General features: G+C 43.1%; 1 protein-coding gene and 2 long non-coding RNA genes across 5 annotated transcripts in view; 2 read left to right on the forward strand and 1 right to left on the reverse strand.

Annotated features, from left to right (window-relative positions):
• Positions 1–21,060, forward strand: part of LOC310848276 — a 160,576-nt gene that overhangs the window by 36,036 nt on the left and 103,480 nt on the right. The window lies entirely within an intron of this gene.
• The window catches only part of MBOAT1 (membrane bound glycerophospholipid O-acyltransferase 1), a 42,169-nt gene that overhangs the window by 14,585 nt on the left and 6,524 nt on the right, over positions 1–21,060 (forward strand). For 2 of the 3 annotated variants that reach the window (XM_083746968.1, XM_083746966.1), the window contains 9 exons: positions 871–925; positions 1,510–1,693; positions 2,695–2,887; positions 6,481–6,584; positions 7,894–7,958; positions 8,456–8,588; positions 9,797–9,948; positions 10,664–11,672; positions 11,818–13,322. In XM_083746968.1, coding sequence (XP_083603094.1) covers positions 871–925; positions 1,510–1,693; positions 2,695–2,887; positions 6,481–6,584; positions 7,894–7,958; positions 8,456–8,588; positions 9,797–9,948; positions 10,664–10,802 — 1,025 coding nt within the window. In that variant the 3' untranslated portion in view covers positions 10,803–11,672; positions 11,818–13,322. Of the gene's footprint in view, positions 1–870; positions 926–1,509; positions 1,694–2,694; positions 2,888–6,480; positions 6,585–7,893; positions 7,959–8,455; positions 8,589–9,796; positions 9,949–10,663; positions 11,673–11,817; positions 13,323–21,060 lie in introns of those variants that run through there. The other variant, XM_083746967.1, reaches the window with a different exon arrangement.
• LOC310848266 overlaps positions 1–21,060 on the reverse strand; it is a 28,919-nt gene that overhangs the window by 3,628 nt on the left and 4,231 nt on the right. The window contains exon 2 of the long non-coding RNA XR_014566249.1: positions 19,094–19,267. This is a non-coding gene — a long non-coding RNA (uncharacterized lncRNA). The remainder of the gene's footprint in view (positions 1–19,093; positions 19,268–21,060) is intronic.

The following is a 21,060-nucleotide window of genomic DNA, read 5'->3' on the forward strand; positions in this document are numbered from 1 at the left end:
GCTTGTGGGAAGGTAGCGGCAATGTCACAGAACCATTGCCATGTGGACATGAAGCAACTTCTGTTTAAAGCAAACTTCTGTTTAAAGTGATACCACAGAAACAAAGGGGCTTCCAGTGTCTTCTGCACCAAGCTCTCTAAATATACACTGGCAACCTTTTAGGAAAAGCTGAAAGTTTATGCTGAAATTGCCAATATATTAAGTCATCTTTTTGCAGTTAGTCTGGCAGTCTTTGCTTGGAATTAACAATAGGAAAGGAAAGCTGAAACACCCACCCACCTACCCACCCACCACCTTTTGCTCTGCTGCTTTCTCTATACAGTACTTAGAAGAGAATTAAGGCTTCGTAACCAGATCTGCTAAATTCCAGGTTTGTGGTCTAGTATGGAGATCCTGACGGTCGTCATGATTCTCTTGCTTGGTTCGATAACTAGGTCACATTTATGGAATCTTACCTATCTCACATTGCTTCTCAAAAAACATTTGCCCATTCCCCTCCACTTGAGTACAGAACTAAGCAGTAGTTTGCTCCTGTTTTTATTTAAGAGTGGGGAAGGAAGAAAAACTAAAATCATGGAAATAAGGACTTGTGCATCTTCCAGAACAACTCAGAAAGAAACACGCATTCATTGCCAAGGGTGGAAAATTGTCTGATTGGTGAGGCCCTTTGTGTATGTTGGAGGTTTCTTAACTTGGTAATAAAGTGATGTAAGAAAGTAGGCCATGGAGAAGAGGCCAAGAATAAATGTGTGAAAACACAGTATTTATTCATATACTTGCTAACACTAGCAGCATATTTGACAATTATATGTACCATCCCCATCGTTCTCCAACATGTGATTTGATTCTTGTATCACTTATTCTTGCTAGGAATAGGCCGGAAAGCTGAAGAACTAACTGCTGAACAAAACCTGCTTGCTATAAAGTAAGAAAGCATCTCTTTTACTGAACTGTTCCCCACCCCACCCCAAAAAACCCACACCTGGATTGTATTGTTTATGTGTGTTTATATAGAATAGCTTAAGTGGCAGTTTTCATTGTGTGGCTTAATATGCAGGAGTTCTTCCAGGTTAAAAAATATATGTAGCTTTTCTGAAAGACAGCAACAGCACTGATTCACGTGGCAATAGAATGGGATGAATTTATAAATGAGCACATGCAAAACTGACATAGACCAGAAATAGACCCATCTATCCATGCCTAGTGGAGGCTTTGATCATGGATCTCCTGTGTCATATCAACTTTGTGTCTTGTGTATATATTATTTTGTTGTCTTTGAGTAAAGACAGACTGATCCAGAAGTAGCTTGAACACATGCCCACTGCCCTGAAAACAAGCACATAGAAATACAGTGACTTTGTGTTCAACCCAACTTCTTCCACGCTCAGAATTGCTCCCCAGTGAGGAAAAACCATAATACTTTTAAAGGAGTAAACAATCTCCGCTTCCCCCACATTTTTTTTTTAAAAATCATATTTTGAAATAATTATTGTGTGGTTGTTTTGGTAGAACAAGACCTTCATTACTGGAATATCTGAGCTATCAGCTCAACTTCCTGAGTATCATAGCTGGCCCATGCAGCAATTTCAAGGACTACATAGCCTTCATCGAAGGGAGACATGTGCAGATGAAGTTATCAGAAGTCAGCTGGAAGCAAAAAGGTCATGCTGCACTCCCTGATCCTTCTCCAGTGGTAGGTTGTAAAGAACTAAGAACTTACTTTCAAACTCTTCAGTTGTTTTGCAGCAGCTGCTGCTGTAGTTAAATACTTTTTAATTTCATCCGTTCAGCTACTTGATAGGATGGGACATAAATTCAAATAATATATTTTCATATTCTACTCCTTTGTGTCAGTTTGGGGCAGCTTTCAACGTTTTGACAATCGTCTCCTCTGTAACTTTCCCCTGTTCCACCTTAATTGTCCAAACTTACAACTGTCATAGGCCAACAGTGGTGTCATGGGGTAACCCGGTCAGATGGGCAGGATACAAATAATAAAATAACTATGACATCATCATCAAAGCGCCATTGCTTTGAACCCCTAGGAAGCCAAATCTAAGGGTAATCAGATGGTTGGGGAGGCAGAAGCTATCTGACCTCACAAGACAAATGGACTTGCTTTCTCTGGGTCATGCATCCTCTTTTCTAACATTCCATAATCTATTTTTCAGTAAACTCCTCCCCTCTAGTGTCTGCACAGATCCCAGCAGCCAAGAGATGCTTGAAGTCAAGCAAATTTCCAGGGATATAGATGCTTATTTCACCTGTTTGTTTGGGGGTGCACCTGTCCAAGAAAGTAATGTTATTGAAGCAATATTTGCTGTACTCGCCCTGGCACTGATTCTGCAAGAAAGAATGACTCCTAAGTGGAACACCAGCATTACCAAAATGGTGTTCAGTGAACAAAGGTGGCTGTGCTCTGCACTGTCTTCACTAGTGCATAGTGGGAGCTTATGGTTTTGTGTGCAATGCTTCCCACCCTCAACAGCTGCAAACTTCTTACTTGCCTTGTGATTAGTCTCGGGGTTAAATATGAACCACTCCATTTTTGTGCTACCAATTCCTCTTTGCAAAATAGTAAGTGTAAGCAATGGGTGATGCTTTTCATTGGCCAGTTACCTCTGAGTATTTTATAGGGGAGAAACATTTTGCCTTCTCTCACCACTGATGGCACTCATTTTCTTCTTCTTCTAGGGAGCTGTGCTGCGCAAACTTTCCATCACACTTGTATCTTTGCTTTTGTTCCTGACCCTTACCAAGAGCTTCCCGGCGACTTATCTTGTTGATAACCAGTTCATCAGCAAGTCTTCGTTCTGGTCCAGACTTGGCTTCCTATATGTTGCCATGCAAGCTTCAAAGCCAAAATACTACTTTGCATGGACACTCGGTAAGATTTATATACTGCTTCTTTTTTAAAAAATGTATACACATTCTTGAGGTTGAAGTGATGTTTCTTTTCAGACATTCAGATAGCATGGCTATATCTGTGCATATAAACTCGTGGAACAGGTGTGAGGAATTGCTACTCTTTCTGCTAGGGTATTGGTAGTAGAAGTAGTCATGGGAGGGATGCCAGGAACTGCTAGGAAAATAGTTCAGCCAGTGCAAGCTTTTCTGCATGCCAGATGGAACATTCCCCCTTCTCCCTCCTCTGTGTGCTGTTCTGGGGTTCTCCCAAGCCCACTCCCAAGTCAAGTAGGGGCATACAGGGGGAGGAGAGAGGGAGAAAGCCCCATTGCACTAGTAGGGGCCTCTGCACTGGCTTCTGCTAGTGGGGCTCATTTGTTGAATCCCACCCTTTGTTTCTAACCTGCCCTATATCTTAGGGCTGGCTACAATCTATACATTGACAATACCATATACAACCATAAAATCACAACAATCTGAAGGGAGGGCAGTAGAATAGAACAATAGAACTGTAGAATTGTAAGGGACCCTGAGGGTCATCTAGGTCAACCCGCACCGGCAATGCAATTTGAAACCATCCTGGACACAGCTTAGCTTTGCAAACGTGCTAGCACTTTCATTGCTGCAGCACGACATAGCTGGACATTTCAGGGGGAAAAGTCACTTAGAGAGACACAAATGTTAACCAGTCTGAGCAAAATGTAAAGAATATAAGGCATGGAAAAGTCCCAATATATGGGACATATCTCAAGAATTACTGTTCTTTAGGCATGCTTACATTCTTTAGGCTGTCCCTTCCCTTTTCAGTTCCCTAGAATGTCATATATCACTATTCCAGGTAAGGATGGCAGGGGACTTAGATTTAATTCACATTTAAAAGCAAACTTGCTTAATTTGCACTTTCTGGGACAACTCATGAACCTAAATACAGCCATCTTTTGAAATCATCACTTCTCTGAATTCTGCAGTACTGTTCTCCCTTCAAGTAATTTGTATCAAAAGAATGCATTCGCTAGGATAAAGTGTGCATAAAAAGGCCTATCATAGTGAAAACAGCATACAGAAAATGCATTACTTTAGGAAATATTGATTTGAAAAAATGTATGTATTAGGAGAAATGTGCAGTATAATACTGTTGAATTTTCATAAGGACTTCTTTCAATTAAATTTGCAAGTTGATGGGATAATGTGGAGAACCAATTTAAAGACTGGGAAAAGGGGTAACTGAGAGAGACTGAAATTGACAAATTGACACACATCCCTAATTCCAAGTGTGTGTTGGAAAGGATCAGCAGCCCCCCAGCCCCCCCCCCCACTATCTAAAGCCAGGGACACCTGCCGCTTCCCACCTACCATTCCACCTGTGTAGTCCACACCAGAGCTGTCCCACAGGCAGGGTGCAGTGCAGCACAGAAAGGTTTGTGCAGAGAAGAGAAGACATTGGAGAATAGCTGCTTACATTGGAAATAAAAATGTAGAATTGGGTGTCTGGAACAACCAGGGCTGTAAACAACATTTTGCTTTGCATTGTGGTTTTCTGGGGACAGCAGCGCCTCTTCTGCATGGCTGTGGGCGAGACTTCTCATTGTTCTTCGTCCTGGACACCAAAATATCATTTGGGCAGCAGTGGCCTTTCCTCGCTTTCTCAACAAATTTTATCTAGTGACACAGAATAGCCTGTTGATCAAATATAGCTGCTGCTCTTGCTTGTGAAGTAGGACAGGCATGCTTTTGTGTGAGAGTCAATTACTGAATTCTCTGCTCATGAAAGGGGGGCGGGAGAGATAAGTTCATTTTTGTCCTAATGTTAACTGCTGAACTTTAGTTGGAATCGAAACTAAGAAGCCAGTCTTCAAAAGTGCTCTGTTAACGCAAGCTCCAGGGAAGTGGCTTTAATCAGTGGGCGATCAGAGCTTTGAAGTTGCTTCTTCAGAGGCAGAGATGCTGTAGCAGAAGTCGATAATCTTCTTTTTCTTGGCAATCACCTGTAGCCGAATAAGATTGTCTTCCATAAACAGGGTTTGAACAGTGAGAGAAGGTCACTCACTGCATCATCACCTTGCTGTGGTGAGTAGGCTTGCATGTTCCTATGACCCTATGAGCGAAGCAGTTGAGAGTCTCATACTCCCAGCAGGGTCACCCAAGGCAGTAAGGTCAAAGGGGAGGAACTAGACAAAGAATGATCCAAGAAATCCTCAACGGCAGAATAGGCGGATGATAATAAGCAGTATCTTACAACAGCTGTGAAGGCGGATGAAGGCTGCAGCAGATAGGAATCTACCGGTCGTCGTTGTACTCACACCATCAGAATACAGTGGTACCTCGGGTTAAGTACTTAATTTGTTCCGGAGGTCCGTTCTTAACCTGAAACTGTTCTTAACCTGAAGCACCACTTTAGCTAATGGGGCCTCCTGCTGCCGCCAGAGCATGATTTCTGTTCTCATCCTGAAGCAAAGTTCTTAACCCGAGGTACTATTTTTGGGTTAGCGGAGTCTGTAACCTGAAGCGTCTGTAACCTGAAGCGTATGTAACCCGAGGTACCACTGTAGAGCCTTACTGTGAAGACTTTGCATTGATCAGCGTGCACTGATCTACACACATAAAACAAATTCATGCATAGGCGTCTTCCAAAAAAAGAAGTCTGTAATATTGGGTTCATGACTGTAGTGCCAAATTCATGGATGGTAAGGCTGTCAATGGCTACTAGCTATGATGGCTATGCTCTGTCTTCTGAATACCAGCTGCTGGGAACCATAGAGTGGGGTGTGGGGAGCAGGTCCTGCTTGCATTTCCCCCACAGGCATCTGGTTGGCCAATATGCAGACAGGACGCTGCACAAGATTGGCCATTGTCATGATCCAGGAGGCTCGTCATAAGTTCTTGCATTACATTCTTAATTTCTAAATAAAGTGGGATGAGTTTCTAAATAAAATGTCACTGGTCCAGACTAAGTGACTTGAACTTTTGTTTGCAATCAAAGCAACTCAACTTCATAATTGTTAACTTGATTTCAGCGGGACCCAAGTTCCAACTTACTTATTCTGGATTCAACCCATTATGTTCTTCTTACACAGGTAGTCATTTTGTGTACTGACATTTTATGCAGTACTCTTATGAAATTGTGGCTTCTGCCGCAGTGAACACTGCTTCTGTTCTCAGTTGGTAGAGCATGAGACTTAATATCAGAGCCATGGGTTCAAGCCCCAAACTGAGCAAAAGATTCATGCATTGCAGGGGGTTGGACTAGATGACCCTCATGGTCCTTTCCGACTCTACAGTTCTGTGGTTCTGTGACTAGTTCCAGATACCCAAAGGGGTTTTGAAGCTCCTGTTGTTTTTAAAAATAGATCTTGGTCTGTGGCATGGAGAGCTCAAGCAGCAGCTCTCCATGCCACAAACGAAGGCTCTTTTAAACCAGGAGGAATTTCATATGGCATTGTAGTCTCTCTCTTTGTGGTGTGTGTATGTGTATGTGCTGGAATTAAAGGTCCCACTGGGAACACCAAAGTCCTTGAGCATGCATAAAGCAGGTCTTTGGATTTCAGCCTAAGACTTGTTTTTTTGCAATTATAGCAGATGCAGTCAACAATGCAGCTGGCTATGGGTTCAGTGGTGTTGACAAGACAGGCAATTTCCACTGGGACCTTCTGTCTAATTTGAATATCAGGAACATTGAGGTAAGTTTAAAAGAAGACATCATGAGAAGGGAATAGCATGAGCCTGAAAAGATAATTACATCCAGTGAAAACGTCTTATTACTACACAGATATGCATGCAAACAAAAGTTATTTTGTATTTTAGATTATCAGAAACATTTTTTGGTGTGTGTATTAAATTTTAAAAGTGTAAAACCACAATCGCAAAGCACTGGAAGACACAAGACCTACCCACCCTGGAAGAATGGCAGATGCAAGTCATAGACTACATGGAACTGGCAGAAATGACCGGCAGAATCCGAGATCAAGGAGAAGAGCAGGTGGAAGAGGACTGGAAGAAGTTTAAAGTTTATCTACAAAAACATTGTAAAATTTATGAATGCTAAAGGCACTGTAAATGAAATGAAGGGGTTCTAGTGATTAAGATAAATGAGAGTATAAAGGGAAGGATAAAGGATGAACTTGAATAATATGATAATTGCTGAACTAATTTTAAAGTGGAATACATGAAAGGAAGGCGGGTGGAAGCAAGGAAAATAAGATCTGGAAGGCTATTAATTTGAAACAGAGTCTTTTTTAATTTTTAATTTTCTTTTTTATGTCTTTTTTATTTTTGTTATTCTGTCTTTTTGTCTGTATTTTTGATGTGTGCGTTTGTTGGTTTTTGTGATTTGAGTTAATTTTATTGTTGTTAACTTTTGTGAAACTTAATAAAAATATTATTTTTTTAAAAAAGTGTAAAACCACAAAAAAGCTGCTGCTGCTGCTGCTGCTTTTAAAGAGAAACTCATGACCATGTCTCACCCTTGGCTTGTTAACTTGAAGAATTTGAACTCAAATATCTGACATTTTCAGCAAGGGCTTCTTGTTATGCACAGTTCTGTTGTAAAAAGCAGTAATCTTACCCTTCACATAAAAAAATATACTGATAAATTCTCTACAAGAGATTATTATTTTAAATGAAATATGGATTGTGAGAATCCAAACAGTTTAAGGATGGATTCTGATCCTAATTTAGTAGTAAAGCCCACTGAATTTAATTTGGCTTATATGTGAATAGGCATGGTTAGAATTGTGCTGTAAAACAAACATTACCCTCTGGATTTACCATCTAGGGTTTTGCTGGTGTAAAAAGGTTATGCTTCTTATCTTTTAAAATAAATTGCAAACCTCATCTCTGTGTACTATTTAAGATAAACAGATTCCAATGTTCTAGGGTGGTGAAAGAAGCACAGGCAAAGCATTTGAATCCAATGGGAGAGGATGAGTTGGACTGACATTTTTAACATGAATGCAGACCAGTAATGTGTGGGGCTTTCCTCTCTCCTAGATGGCAACGAGTTTTAAAATGTATGTAGAAAACTGGAATATCCAAACCACTGCCTGGCTCAAACGGTAAGAGCAATGTACTCGAGGTGCTTTTACAGTGCTTTGATAACCCTCCCCATCTGCCCATACATTTAAGAGGGCTTTTAACATTTGTCACTGAAGCCTATCTCTACACTAAGGGTTCGTCCCTCTAGCATAGGTTTCCCCCTTGCCCCATTCCTTTCCTAGGGAAAAATTCACACTCTAGCTCTAAATCGGTGCAAACGTCGATCTGGGAGAAACCTGAATTGCTGTTTGCTCCAATTAAGCGTTAAAGAAAGAGCAGTTTTCACTGGGGAAAAGCAACAGGACAAGAGCAACTGTAAGAAGAAGAAGAGTTTGGATTTGAAACCAAGGTTGCTGCTTTGCCATTCTGGGGGAAGTCAATTTTGTCCTCTCATATAAGTATGCTTTTGAAATGCCTCCCTTCTGCCGTAGTTATGAAGTCAGCTTCGAAAGCCTTTGAGATGCAATCCATGTATTGTCTGCACATGCTATTATTTTGGTTTTGCTTTTCTTTTCAGCGTCTGCTATGATAGAGCTCCTCAGTACCCTACAGCTTTAACGTTTCTTCTGTCAGCTGTTTGGCATGGCGTTTACCCCGGATATTATTTTACATTTGTCACTGGGATCTTTATGACACAAGCAGCCAGAGCAGTATGTATCTCCTTTCCATTTTATTTTTTTAAAATGGGTGCAATCTGCAATGTAACTATTCACACTCAGTTCTCTTCAGGTCATTGGAACATGGTTGTGGGCATGAGTCCTATTGGTTTTCAGAGTTTTTTTCTTGAATATACCAACCTGCCTCTGTCTGAAACCCCACATTTTCTGAGCTATCTCACACTGACCTATTTATGGGCCATGCTTGCTATCCCTGCTCCCATTGTCAACCTCCCACCACTCTCTCTGTGTTGGTTGGGATGGAGATCTCAAGCAGGGAGCCCGCAGCATCCATGTAGGCTTATTGTGCCTGGTTATAAATTTCAGACCCCACTCCTACACATAGTACATGGCAGGACCAGTCAGGGTGCAAAGGCATGATTGTACAGTCATAACTCGCTTCAGGTTAAACGTTTCCAGGTTGCGCTCTGCGGCGACCTGGAAGTAACAGAACACATTAGTTCCAGGTTTCACCGCTCGCGCATGCGCAGACAGTCAAAAAGACGTCACTTGTATGCACGGAAGCAGCAAAACACGACCCGTGCATGCATAGACATGCAGTCGCGTGTTACGTTCGCTTCAGGATGCGAACGGGGCTCCGAAACAGATCCCGTTCGCATCCAGAGGTACCACTGTAATTGCTTGATGGGAAGATGTCCAAAAGGAAAAGGAAATTCACTTCCTGGAAATCATATATCATCAACATGTTCCTACCAAAAAAAAATTGACAACAGTGTTTGCTAAAGAATCAGAAACTAGAGAAGGATTTGACTGCAGTTCCTGGTAGTTGTGGTAGCTTAGATGGTTCCCCTCTCTTTGTCGTCTCTCCTGTGACTGTTCCTGGACATTTATGTAAGTTTGGTATTCTGCTTTGTACAATTTGGGATGGTGGGTGTGCATTTGTTTGCATGCTAATTATTGCATTGGCTTTGGCCTTTTGTACTTTACAATGAAATCCTATGCATGCCTGCTAGGAAATATGTGTGTATAGGACTGCAGCCTAAGCCACTTCTTCCAGGTCTGTTCAGCTGCTGTTCTCCTCAGTTTCTTGCTGAGACACTTCTTTCTTATTTAGTAAGAGGAAAGAAGAAACCAAATATTCCTTATTGGTATACCAGACCTCATCATGATTAAGTGGATAGGACAGCAGCCATTATGTGAAGATTGCTTTTAAACTTCTTCCCCCCCCCCCCTTTTTAAAGGTCAGGAACAATTTCCGGCATTTCTTCGTCTCCCCAAAGCCTCTCAAAAGGGGCTATGACATTGTGACCTGGTTGGTAACTCAGCTCTCTGTCTGCTATACCGTTGCACCATTTGTTCTGCTAGCTGTTGAGCCTACAATTAAATTATACAAGTAAGTCACCACCTATTATTATAGCTGTTTTTTAAAAAATATTGGGGTTGCATCAGGCCATAGCTTTTTCAGATTTGCCAGCCTGTGGTCCACGTTGGGTGATGTTTCATCATGGTTTGAAGGAAAGCTAAACAGGATATATTTGCTAGCTGTGTCACCTTTGGAAGCTCAGTTAATATTTGAAATGTATATTTGGGCCTTTGATGCAAATATTTGAAAGGAATGAGAAGGGGCAATGCATCTGTTTCATTCCAAGTTGGAAAGTTCACTCAGCAATTTTATTTTTATATCTGTTCCTTCCCTTAAAATTCATAGTGTATGGCGATGGCAGGTTGTTGTGTAGATGGAAGAAGGGTGCAGAACAACATTGAGGGAAGTTCCATGTGAATGTTTGTTAGTAGGATGTGGTGAAAATTTAAAACTGAACTCTTGATGGAGTGTAGACTTATTAAATCTCCAACTCAGGGCCCAAACATACAAGGTTAGGTTTGGCAGATAGACCAGGGCACTTTCTAGAAATCCTGAGTTATTGCTTTGAGAGGCATAATGGTCTGCTCCCCTTTTCAAAATATTTTGCTTTAGTAGTCCAGGAAGAGCTACAACCCAATATGTTGCATCTCAGTGAAATACAATCACTACTCATCATTATAGGTTGTTTTAACCTGACTTCCACTTGCTTTATATTCCTTGCTACTTCTTTCTTTGTCCCCTCCAGGTCACTGTACTTTCATATGCACATTTTATGTGTACTTGTGTTGCTGGTCCTTCCAATCAGATCTCAAAAACACATGAAAAGGCAGCAGCTTCCCATTCAAGGCACACACAACTCTGACATAAACGAGAAAGCAAAATGATACCTCAAAAGGGAATTGTTGCTCCTCTTCTGTGAGACGCTGGAAAAATGGGTACGAGCAATACATCATTGCAGTGGCTTAATTTAAGAAACTTTTTAAATGGACAGAAAGGAAATGGACTGATTACCAGTTAAGACTTGTTACTGGGTAATGTTTACATCCTTGATGGGCGAAGATAATATATTTTTTTTGTAAACTAAAGAGAATAATGGAGTGTCTTTAATGTATTTAAATTCTTGCACACATCTATCATCTCTTAAAGTTAATCTTAAATATCCAGTGCTTTTGATGTAGGGGAAAGATAATAATTGGAGGTTACCTGTCATGGACTGGCTAGATGCAGAGGAGTGGGGGGGCACTAGCTGGGGAACCCCCAAGGGAAGCCCCAGGGGAAGAAGGCTCCGAGTGAGGGGACTGGTGGTGGGATGACAGCAAGTGGTCAGAGGGAGCAGACTGTGGGGAGGAGGTGTCGGAAGCTGAAGAGGCAACAGAGTTTAGTGAGCTGGGAGATGCCGTGGCAGAGACAAGTTCTGAGTCAAAGGCAGGAAAGGAGGCTCAAGTGGGGGGGGGGGGCAAGAGGCAGTGATCAGGCAGGCTGCTGAAGAAGCCAGGGAGTCTCACCCCCCCCCCAGTCTCCCAGAACCCAAAGAGGAACGAAGAGGGCAGAGCAAAGAGAGGAAGATGAAGGAGTCTCAGGTTGCTAGGGAAGGTCCCAGGGGAGGAGGATACGTAGGCAAATGTGGGAAGACCTTCACTCCCCACAACTGCATCATTCAGGCAAAATCTACTGGGAAGAGTTGGCGTGCTGACTCAGCCTGAGCTGTTTTTTATTTCTTTGTATAAAGCGTTCACTTCACTGACATCTTGTGAGTTATGGCAGTGTTTCCCAACCTTGTGCCTCCAGATGTTTTTGGCCTACAACTCCCATCATCCCTAGCTAGCAAGACCAGTGGTCAGGGATGATGGGAGTTGTAGGCCAAAAACATCTGGAGGCACAAGGTTGGGAAACACTGAGTTATGGCTGACCTGACCCCGACGCCCACCTTGACATTAGCAGATGGGTGCCCTAAGCATCAAAATGTTTTTCTTCCCCCACCCCCACATAAAACGATTAAAGGTGAAAAGTAACTTGTAGCGTGTACCTGTAATTCCCAAATGGTGGGTTGAGAGGAATTTCATGGGTGGGTTTCCTGAATGCACCAAAAGCTGCCAAAAAATTGTGATTCATGGTCAACAGGTGTGGGGACCAGTAGGCCCACATAGACAGTACATCCATGCAAAAGGGAAATTTACATGGGTGGGTCCTGTTTGGTAAAATGTTTTAAGAATCATTAACCTAGAACAAACGAAGCGCATGCTGAGTGACGGACTAGGCATTAGGAAAGGGAAGATCATGGAGCAGGCTGGCTGTGGTTGCCCATACAGATATTAAATCAGGTATAGACTGTCTGAGGTGAGAAATGTGGACTAGACAGGGTTTGAAAGAGAATTACAGGCTTTTCCAGAACATTTCCTGTTAGACCTGTTTTCTATGCTGAGTTTGGGTGATTTCTCCCCACCACCACCACTGCCACTGAACTCCATAATCTTTTCCTGATACTACAAACCTTTCAAATGTTGCCTGCATTCATTATTTCATGATAGCCGAACAAAGATAAATGACTTTGGCACTTGGAAAATAACTCAGGGAACTTGGTGCGAAGCACTTGACTTAACCTTTTTGGAATATGCTTCCTAATATTCAAAACAATGCTTTTAGGTTTTTAAAACGTAAATGGTTAATCCTTGTTCTTTCCATTTTTAAATAATATGTTTTCTTTATGAAGGGAACGGTATAAATTTAAAATTAATGGAACTGATGCAAACCTCTTGTCCTGTAAGTTTGCCTCCTTGTCCCATCTACTCTTAGCTCATAAGTGCGTCCCTCTGTCTGCCCACCTTGTCACCTATAACCTGTCCCAATTCAGAAAGCCTACTGAACCTCAAGGATGGAGTGCCCTGGTAGTAAAAGACATGGGTGTTGCACCTGTCTACTACTTAGGCGCGTAGTTGCACCTGTTGCACCTGTCTACCCACTTTTGCCCAAGTGGGTTCCACATTGCACCCACACATCTGTTCTTTTAAATTCCTGTTTGGCTAGATGCTTCAGAGCTGAATTTGCTTTGATAGTTTTGTTTTGTTTTACAGTGGGAAAGGTATTAAAATTTTGTATAAAATTGAGTGATGAAAAAACGTTTTCTAGTTTCTGGTTGGAAAGGCGAGGGGAAGCTCTGATCTTAATGAGCTGGACTTTTCCAGATCAAATGATCAATGTGAGAGTAGCATTAAATCACCTTTTAAAAGGTGCAAGTGAAGCAGAATGCCTTGGGAACCAATGTTGCTGCTGTCTGTTATCACTTAATTGCTGTTTGGTCATATTATGTATTTATTTGGGACATTTTCATCCTGTTCTTCAATCCAGGGATTCTAAGCGCAAAGCTTTGTAAAGCTTTTTAAAATAAATATTATTATTTTTTAAAATCCAAAGAGCATTTTTTGAATTATTATTTATTTGAGTATTTATACCCCATCCTTCCATTATAAGAACACTCAAGGTGGATCACAATATACGAAAAATAATTGAAAAGGTAGCAACAGAATAATTAGTAAAACCACGTGGACTTGCTGGAGAGCTAAGATTCTGTTTTATGGGTATGCTTTATTGATTGTTTATCAAGTTTTTATTTTTATGTATGATTCTTAGGTATAATTTATGTTCATGTGTTTTTGTCTGGCTACAACCTCTGACTGCCTTATCGACAGATTTTATTTACTCAAGCTAAATTTCCTCAAGAGTAGTCTCACTGAAATCAGTGGACCAAACTTAGCCATGCTTATTAATTTCAGTGAATCTACTCTCAGCAAAACTTAGTTGACTCCCCCCCCCCCCCATGGCCTGGTCTATGTTTCCTTTCTGCTGCAGCTGCAGTCTGCCTTTGAACTCGCCAGTTCCATTTAGGTCTCCTGGCTATTTGCTGTTGATAGACAGCAAATTTATTTGATTTGTCAGATCCTTTTAAAAAGCGATCTATCTAAATGCCACAAGTTTAAAAAGCTTCCCTTTCAAAAATGTGACTTCTCACATATTGGGAAAAAGAGCTGGCTTAAAAATAGCATATGGTACTGGTGACATCTAGTGGCCACTGCCGCACACTTGTCCAATCTACGTTTAGTTTTTGAGCTGATTTTAATTATCCGAAAGGGCAGGGAACTGGCAGCCTTCCAGATGTTTAGATTCATAGAATTGTAGAGTTGGAAGGGATTGTGAGGGTCATCACCTTTCGTCAAATGCAGGGCTTGAACTCATGACCCGAGATTAAGAGTCTCATGCTCTGCTAACTGAGCTTCTATTAGGCTTGGTCTCCCATCATCCTTTGCCCACAGATTTCCCTGCCATGGATAAAGGAAATGCTTCTGTTTTTGTGTGGTTGGGAAGCAATGGAGCGACTCTGAGAAGGGTGTGGAAAAGCAGTAAAGGAGCACAACTTTCTGCTTGTCAGCCAGCAAATCCTATTGTCAGAGTTTCTGCTCTTTTTTCCCCTTTGGATCGACAAATCTCAGGGGGAAAGACTGGATTTATCCTCAGGAGTTGCCAGTTGCTGACCCCTAAAACAAAATTGAAGAACTCAAAATCATTCTTGGCAAGGGGTAGTATCAAGCGTCACCCTTTTACCCTGTTTGGATTTGAGCACCTTTCCAACACAGAAAGCTGAAAGCATTTGGGGGTTTTTAAGTTTGGAGAAAAAGGTAACTGAAGGCTGGGATGTGATATGATCTAGTTAAGATTCCTGCATTTGTACTAGATGACTCTCAGGGTCCCTTCCAGCTCTAAAATTATATGATTCTATGCTAGAAGTTCATAACATTATTAGCAGAGTCGGGAAAGAAGGGACAGAGAGAAACTCGCCTAGCTTTTGCTCTTGTTCCCACATTGTGATGCTGGCTGCACAATGCCAGAGGAACCTAGGAAATCGCCTTTTACTGAGACAGCTGGTCTGTCTAGCCCAGTCTTGTCAACACTGGCAGCAGCTCTTCAAGTTTCCAGGCAGAGGTCAGCCCTACCTGGAAAGGCCAGGGATTGAACCTCAGACCTTATGCTTGCAAAGCCATATGCAGTAGTACCCATAGGCGCCGACTCCATGGGGCCTGAGGGGGCCCGAGCCCCCTCAAAAAATCGTTTGGGGGGCTCCGCCTCCCCAATAATTTAAGAAAATTATTACCGTAAATTTCGCTCTATAACACGCAGATTTTTTCTCCTAAAAAGTAAGGGGAAATGTCTGTGCGTGTTATTGAGCGAATGTGTGGTCCCTGGAGCTGACTCGCCGGAGCGCAGGGGCAAAAATAGGCAAAAATCAGGCAAAAATCAGATCGGGCGGTCGGGCAGAGGGAAGGCGGAAGCTGCTGCTTTCCTACATTCTGCCTCAGGGTCTTACTGCCCACCCGCTTCTGTTGCTGCGTTTGCTTAAACTCAACAAAGAGCAGGGAATCCCCTGCCCTCCTGGCAAGCAGAGGGTTAAGGAAAGGATCGAGTCCTTCCTTCTAATTCTTTCCTAGTCACACTGCGTGCAGGCTCCAGCCCACCACCTCCTCCTCTCCGTGCTCTAGGGACTCGCAGGTGGAAGAGAGAGAGGGCTGGCTTGGGGGGGGGACTTTTGCCTTCCTTTCCTCCCCCCCACCCCGTTAAACTCCTCCCCTGCATTCTTAGCCAGCTGCTTCTCCGCACATCCCTCTTGTGCTTCTTGTCCTTCTGTGTTTTTCCTTCCCTCCCCATTTAAAACGTGGTGACAAAGCACGGATCCACATGGATCCTCAGGATTTTTGCATTGGGTCACCCCAAATTCACCATCAGATCACATTACATGTCCATGGCTACAGTCTGTACCAAAAAAATCACGCACCCACTGTTGCCTGGGGCTGCAATGGTGCAAAAACGTGGTTACAAAGCATGGATCCACAGGATCTTTGCACTGGGTCACCCCAAATTCACCATCAGATAACATAGCATGTCCATGGCTACAGCCTGCACCAAAAAAATCACGCACCCACTGTGGCCTGGGGCCACAATGGTGCAAAAACGTGGTTACAAAGCACGGATCCACATGGATCCTCAGGATCTTTGCATTGGGTCACCCCAAATTCACCATCAGATCACATAGCATGTTCATGGCTACATCTTGCACCAAAAAAATCACGCACCCACTGTTGCCTAGGGTCACAGTGGTGCAAAAACGTGGTTACAAAGCACGGATCCACATGGATCCTCAGGATTTTTGCATTGGGTCACCCCAAATTCACCATCAGATCACATAGCATGTTCATGGCTACATCTTGCACCAAAAAAATCACACACCCACTGTTGCCTAGGGTCACAGTGGTGCAAAAACGTGGTTACAAAGCACGGATCCACATGGATCCTCAGGATCTTTGCATTGGGTCACCCCAAATTCACCATCAGATCACATAGCATGTCCATGTCCATGGCTACATCTTGCACCATCTTGCATCTTCAGGTTCTGAGGCGGTGTGTAAAGGTCGGTTCCCTGTGCAGCTATCCATCTGGCAGTGGACAGCTTAATTGGTTAGAGCATGATGCTGATAACACCAAGGACGCAGGTGTGGTCCCTGTATGAGACAGCTATGTGTTCCTGCATTGCAGGGGGGGTTAGACTAGATGATTCTCAGGGTCCCTTCCAATTTTACAATTCTATGATTCTATGACCAGTCTTGGCTGTAGGAGATGAATTGGAGAAGGAAGGAATCCTAGGAGCTCTTCCCAGAGCTGGGACAGCAAGGGGAGAACTTGACACTTCTCTGCTTTTCAGACCCTTCTATGACAGGATGGTGAACAATGCTGAGTTTATGGGTGGAAACTCGTCTCTGGAATGCTGTTTTGTTTTGTGCCCAGGGCTTGGTATATATAAAACTGCAGTGCAGTGTGTCCGTTCAGCAGGAGCCTGGGTGGGTGCCTCTAGGGGAGTGGCTCTCATACCATTTTTTGTTTTATTTGCAGTATTTATATAACACAGTTCTCTGGGTGGCTTTCAAAGAAAATGGTGGCATGCAATTAAAAACACAATACCAGAAAATAACAGTTTGCTGCATAATTGGGGTCCCCCCCCAACCAAAGCAGAAAGGGAGACAACTGAAAATATAAAGTGCACTATCATTAAAAGCAACATTGAAAGGTGAGCAAGACTTGTGGCAGGCACTCTGCAGCTGGGGTGCCACCATCAAAAGAGCCCTCTCCCTGGTCACCCTTTCCCTTAATTCACTTGGCAGAGGCACCCATTTGGCGGACTGGGGCCTGCTGAAGAAGACCTCTGGATACAGACAGGTACATGTAAGGTAAAGTGATCTTTTCAGTCTCCTTGTCATAATTTTGCTGACTGCAGCACAACTATCTACAAGGTAGCCACCTTTGAGTTAGGAATGGACGAATCTGTCAGTTCTCATTTGTCTCTGTTCCTGATTTTTCCTGTTTCATTTTCTGTGTATTTTTGCATGCGTCTGCAATTTTTTAAAAAGAAAAAAAATCCTCATGAAGGTGACTAATTAGTAAAATAAGTGGTGATGATTTGTAAAGGCCCTTTCCCCTAGCATAACTTTTTTTTTGTACAGGTTTTTGGTGGAGAATTGCACCACAATATTCAGAGAAGTGTGAATTTCATAAATAGCTACATTTTGGTTTGCGTATTGTTTTGGGAAGTGTGACTTAACGGAGGATCACACTGAAATATAAATCAAACTAAATTTCTCCCCCATCCTTGGCTACAATTCCTGAGTTTTCAAGGACCTCTTGTGATAACGGCAACTCCCAAACTCTCTGAAGTTTACTTACCCCCCCCCCCAACTCTGCATTAATTTATTGGGACCAACTATGTACATCCCCCTTCTTCCTTTTTTAAAAATAGATTCCACCATGTTTTGTTTTATCTCGGATCAGTCATGGTGAAGTAGAAATGTTTGCTAGAATATTTTAAGATGTGAAACCACTGCTATGATTTCAAGGAACTTTATAATACACTCTGGGACATCTTCCAAAAAACCTTATGTGTGGATAGAGATTTATTTTCTGGGAAGTGATTATGATGTTGCTATGAGATTAAAACGGTGTCTCAGCAGCTACTTCAGATAAATGCTTGCTTCATCCTTGCTAAAACATTGCAGAAGAATGAATAGTAGCTGTTTTCCTAAAGAATAAAGCATATGGCTGAAAGCAACTTGACATCTTCTCCCCAAAGAGCATGGAGTGCAAAGAGCACAGCTGCCTGGAGGGTGGAATTGCTTTTGTTTCTCCCGTTGAGCTTTTTGTTGGAGAACTTGGAACCATAATTGGTTGCTTATAATCAGCCTACTGGCTTGGATCATAAAATAGGTTAATGTGAGGAAGTTAACTAGAAGGAAAGTTTCCCAGCCTCTCAGTCAAATTTTGGGCCATTAACCTCTCCTCTAGAAGCCCCCTTGTACCCCATTCCCCATTGTTCAGGAGACCCTCCCAGATCTTCTAGATAAGTTTTTTTAGGGGAGTGTGTAGGGTGAGGGGAGGAGATGGGAAGCTTTTCCTTCTGTGAGTTACCTTATTGTAGGAATTCAACATGGTGCTAAGGAGGTCCTGCCAGCACATCCTGCCCTCTCTTCCACCTGGGTGCTGTTCTATGGTTTCTCCAACCTACCCTGAGCCAATTGGGTGGGGGCCTTAGGGCAGGCATAGGCAAACTCAGCCCTCCAGATGTTTTGGGACTACAACTCCCATCATCCCTAGCTAACAGGACCAGTGGTCAGAGATGATGAGAATTGTAGTCCTAAAACATCTGGAGGGCTGAGTTTGCCTATGCCTGCCTGAGCGGGAGGGCAGCAGGCAAAAAACCCCTTTGTGCTAGTGGAAGACCTTGTGCTTGCTTCTGCTGGCAGGACTCATTAGATGATCCCAGCCCAAAATGTGGCAACAGAGAAGGTTTTAGGGCAGCGCACCCAGTTCCCCCCTACTGGGCGCCAAGCAGAGAGGGTAAGCACCTGCCCAGCTATGGGAAAGAGGCAAGAGGGCTCTGACAGGGTCCTAGAGTCCTCCCTCCTCCTCCCCAAAACCTAGTTAGCACTTGCCCAGCTTTGGGAAGGAGGTGGAGGTGCTCTGAGACCCTGCTAGAGCACTCACAGCTGCTTCCCAAAGTGCAGCACAGTACAAGGAATAGTGGGCAAATTTTGGCCTCGCTCAAGGCGCCATAGTACCAAGTCTGCCCCTGGGGCCAACCTACCTTTTTGTCGCATCATGGTGTTTGTGGGGTGGGCTCAGAGACGATGGTTGCTGGTCTCTGTGGCATTGCTCTGTCAACCCAGCTGGATGTAAATATGGGTAGGCCCAAAGAAGAGTGGCATGGCAGCGGTGGGCAGAGGACACACACAGGCTCTGATGTTGCATTAAAGGCGGTCTGTGGGAGAGGAGAGCAAATTGACCCTAAGCATTACAGAGAAGGGCTTGTCTTGGTGAAAAGCAATGAGTTCCATTGCACAGTGTAAGACCTGCTGCATTGTCATGTTGACATGCTCTTAGTAAGCATCAAATCCATTTAAACTTGAGCACATTATTTCATATATGAAGGATCATCATGACGCTGAAATATTGGAAGCAGGAAGGGAAAAATATATGGCCTATCAGTTCTTGTTGAACTTCAGCTTCTGTCAGCCACAGGCAGCATAGCCCGTGACCAGGGCTGATGGGAGTTGTAGTCCAAAATATTTCTGTTGTCCAAAAACATTAGCCACCCCAAGGATTCTTAGGTTTATGTGACCTATTTATTGAGGGTTGCTCAACACTGCAACTGTGTCTATAAATCTGCTTTGGATCAGGCAGGACTCCTATGATCTTATACATGCATCCATTTTATACAGCCACGGCTCAATTAATGAACAGTCATCTTTTCAATCTCTGTAGAAATCCGGAAGCAGTTGACACTTGGGCTTCTGCCCTAGGCACTGTGGTCATCTGCCAGGGGTGGGGTGGGGTGGGGTTGAGGTAGCAGAACATTTCTGCTGCAATGATCAAATTTTCCTACTTTGTTTTAGATTTTATTTCCCAGTGGATTAACGTTTCAGGGCAGCATCGCAGGCGGAGGGCAAAATTCAATTAATTGAATATGAAATATTTATAACCCTGCTCTATATGTCTATCAGAGAAAGGTCCTTAATAAATCTTCTCATTAGAATGGACTAGTGACTCATGCCTCTCTGCTTCTGTAGTCGTTCGGAATTTAAATTCAATTAATCTGCTGTCCTCGTGAATATGATTTAATTATTCGGAGGGGAAAAACCTCTGCATTCGCAAGATAATGACACATAGGGAGAGGACAAAAAAGGAATACCCTCTTTTCCCTTTAACAATGGCGGCTAATGCCCACCAGAACTGGTGGGGTTGTTAGGAGTCTGTGGGGATGCGGCCAATGAGCAGGTACGGCCTTGTTGTTCTTGTTGTGTCTCCACCACCCTCCCTTGAGAAGTTACTATGGAAACTTAAGGATTGGCCTCTAGGCCCAAGGTGCCCTAAACTGGCTCTAGATATAGTTCGCTTGCAATTCCCATCAACACCAGTCAGCATGGTGATTGATCAGGAATTATAGGAGTTGTTATACAACAACTGGAGGGTCCAACAATGGAGAAGGCTGCTCTACAGTAAAGATTCCAGCATGTGCCATTGGTGGGATATACTGTGCATTTGTATTACTGTTCAAGGGTGTGCAAAGACATTCGGAAATAAGGAACAGAACCTGCAAACTCTATTCCTTCTAAACCTTGTATGTGGCACAGCTGCCCTGTTGTCGCTGGGTTGGCAACTTTTCTGTAGCTGTGTTTTTAACTGTAGCTTAGTGTGCAGGCACCAGCAGGTTATCAGGGCGGCCCACATTTTTCTAGCCAGTTGGCAACCCTGTTTATTGCCAGGTTGCTTCCCAGGCTTTCTGTTTACTTCTATCCAGTGGCTTTTCTTGAGTTCAGCTGCCTTTTCCCATTCCTAGTATACCAGCCAGCTTATCCATTCAGTTTTGTTTTCATTATGCTGACATCCTATGGTGTTTCAAATTGAGTGTAATGTACCCTCCCCTCAATTTTAGGCCCCTTTAAGGCACTTTTGCTCTGCCAGCTCTGGTAAACTGGCGTGTGTTGTGAATCCAGAGAACAGTTTTAGCGAATGTGTAATGGCATGCAGTGAACTGCTTTTTAGGCCACATTC

Source organism: Podarcis gaigeae, assembly GCF_964106915.1.
Source record: "Podarcis gaigeae genome assembly, chromosome: 7".
Taxonomy (NCBI): Eukaryota; Metazoa; Chordata; class Lepidosauria; order Squamata; family Lacertidae; genus Podarcis; species Podarcis gaigeae.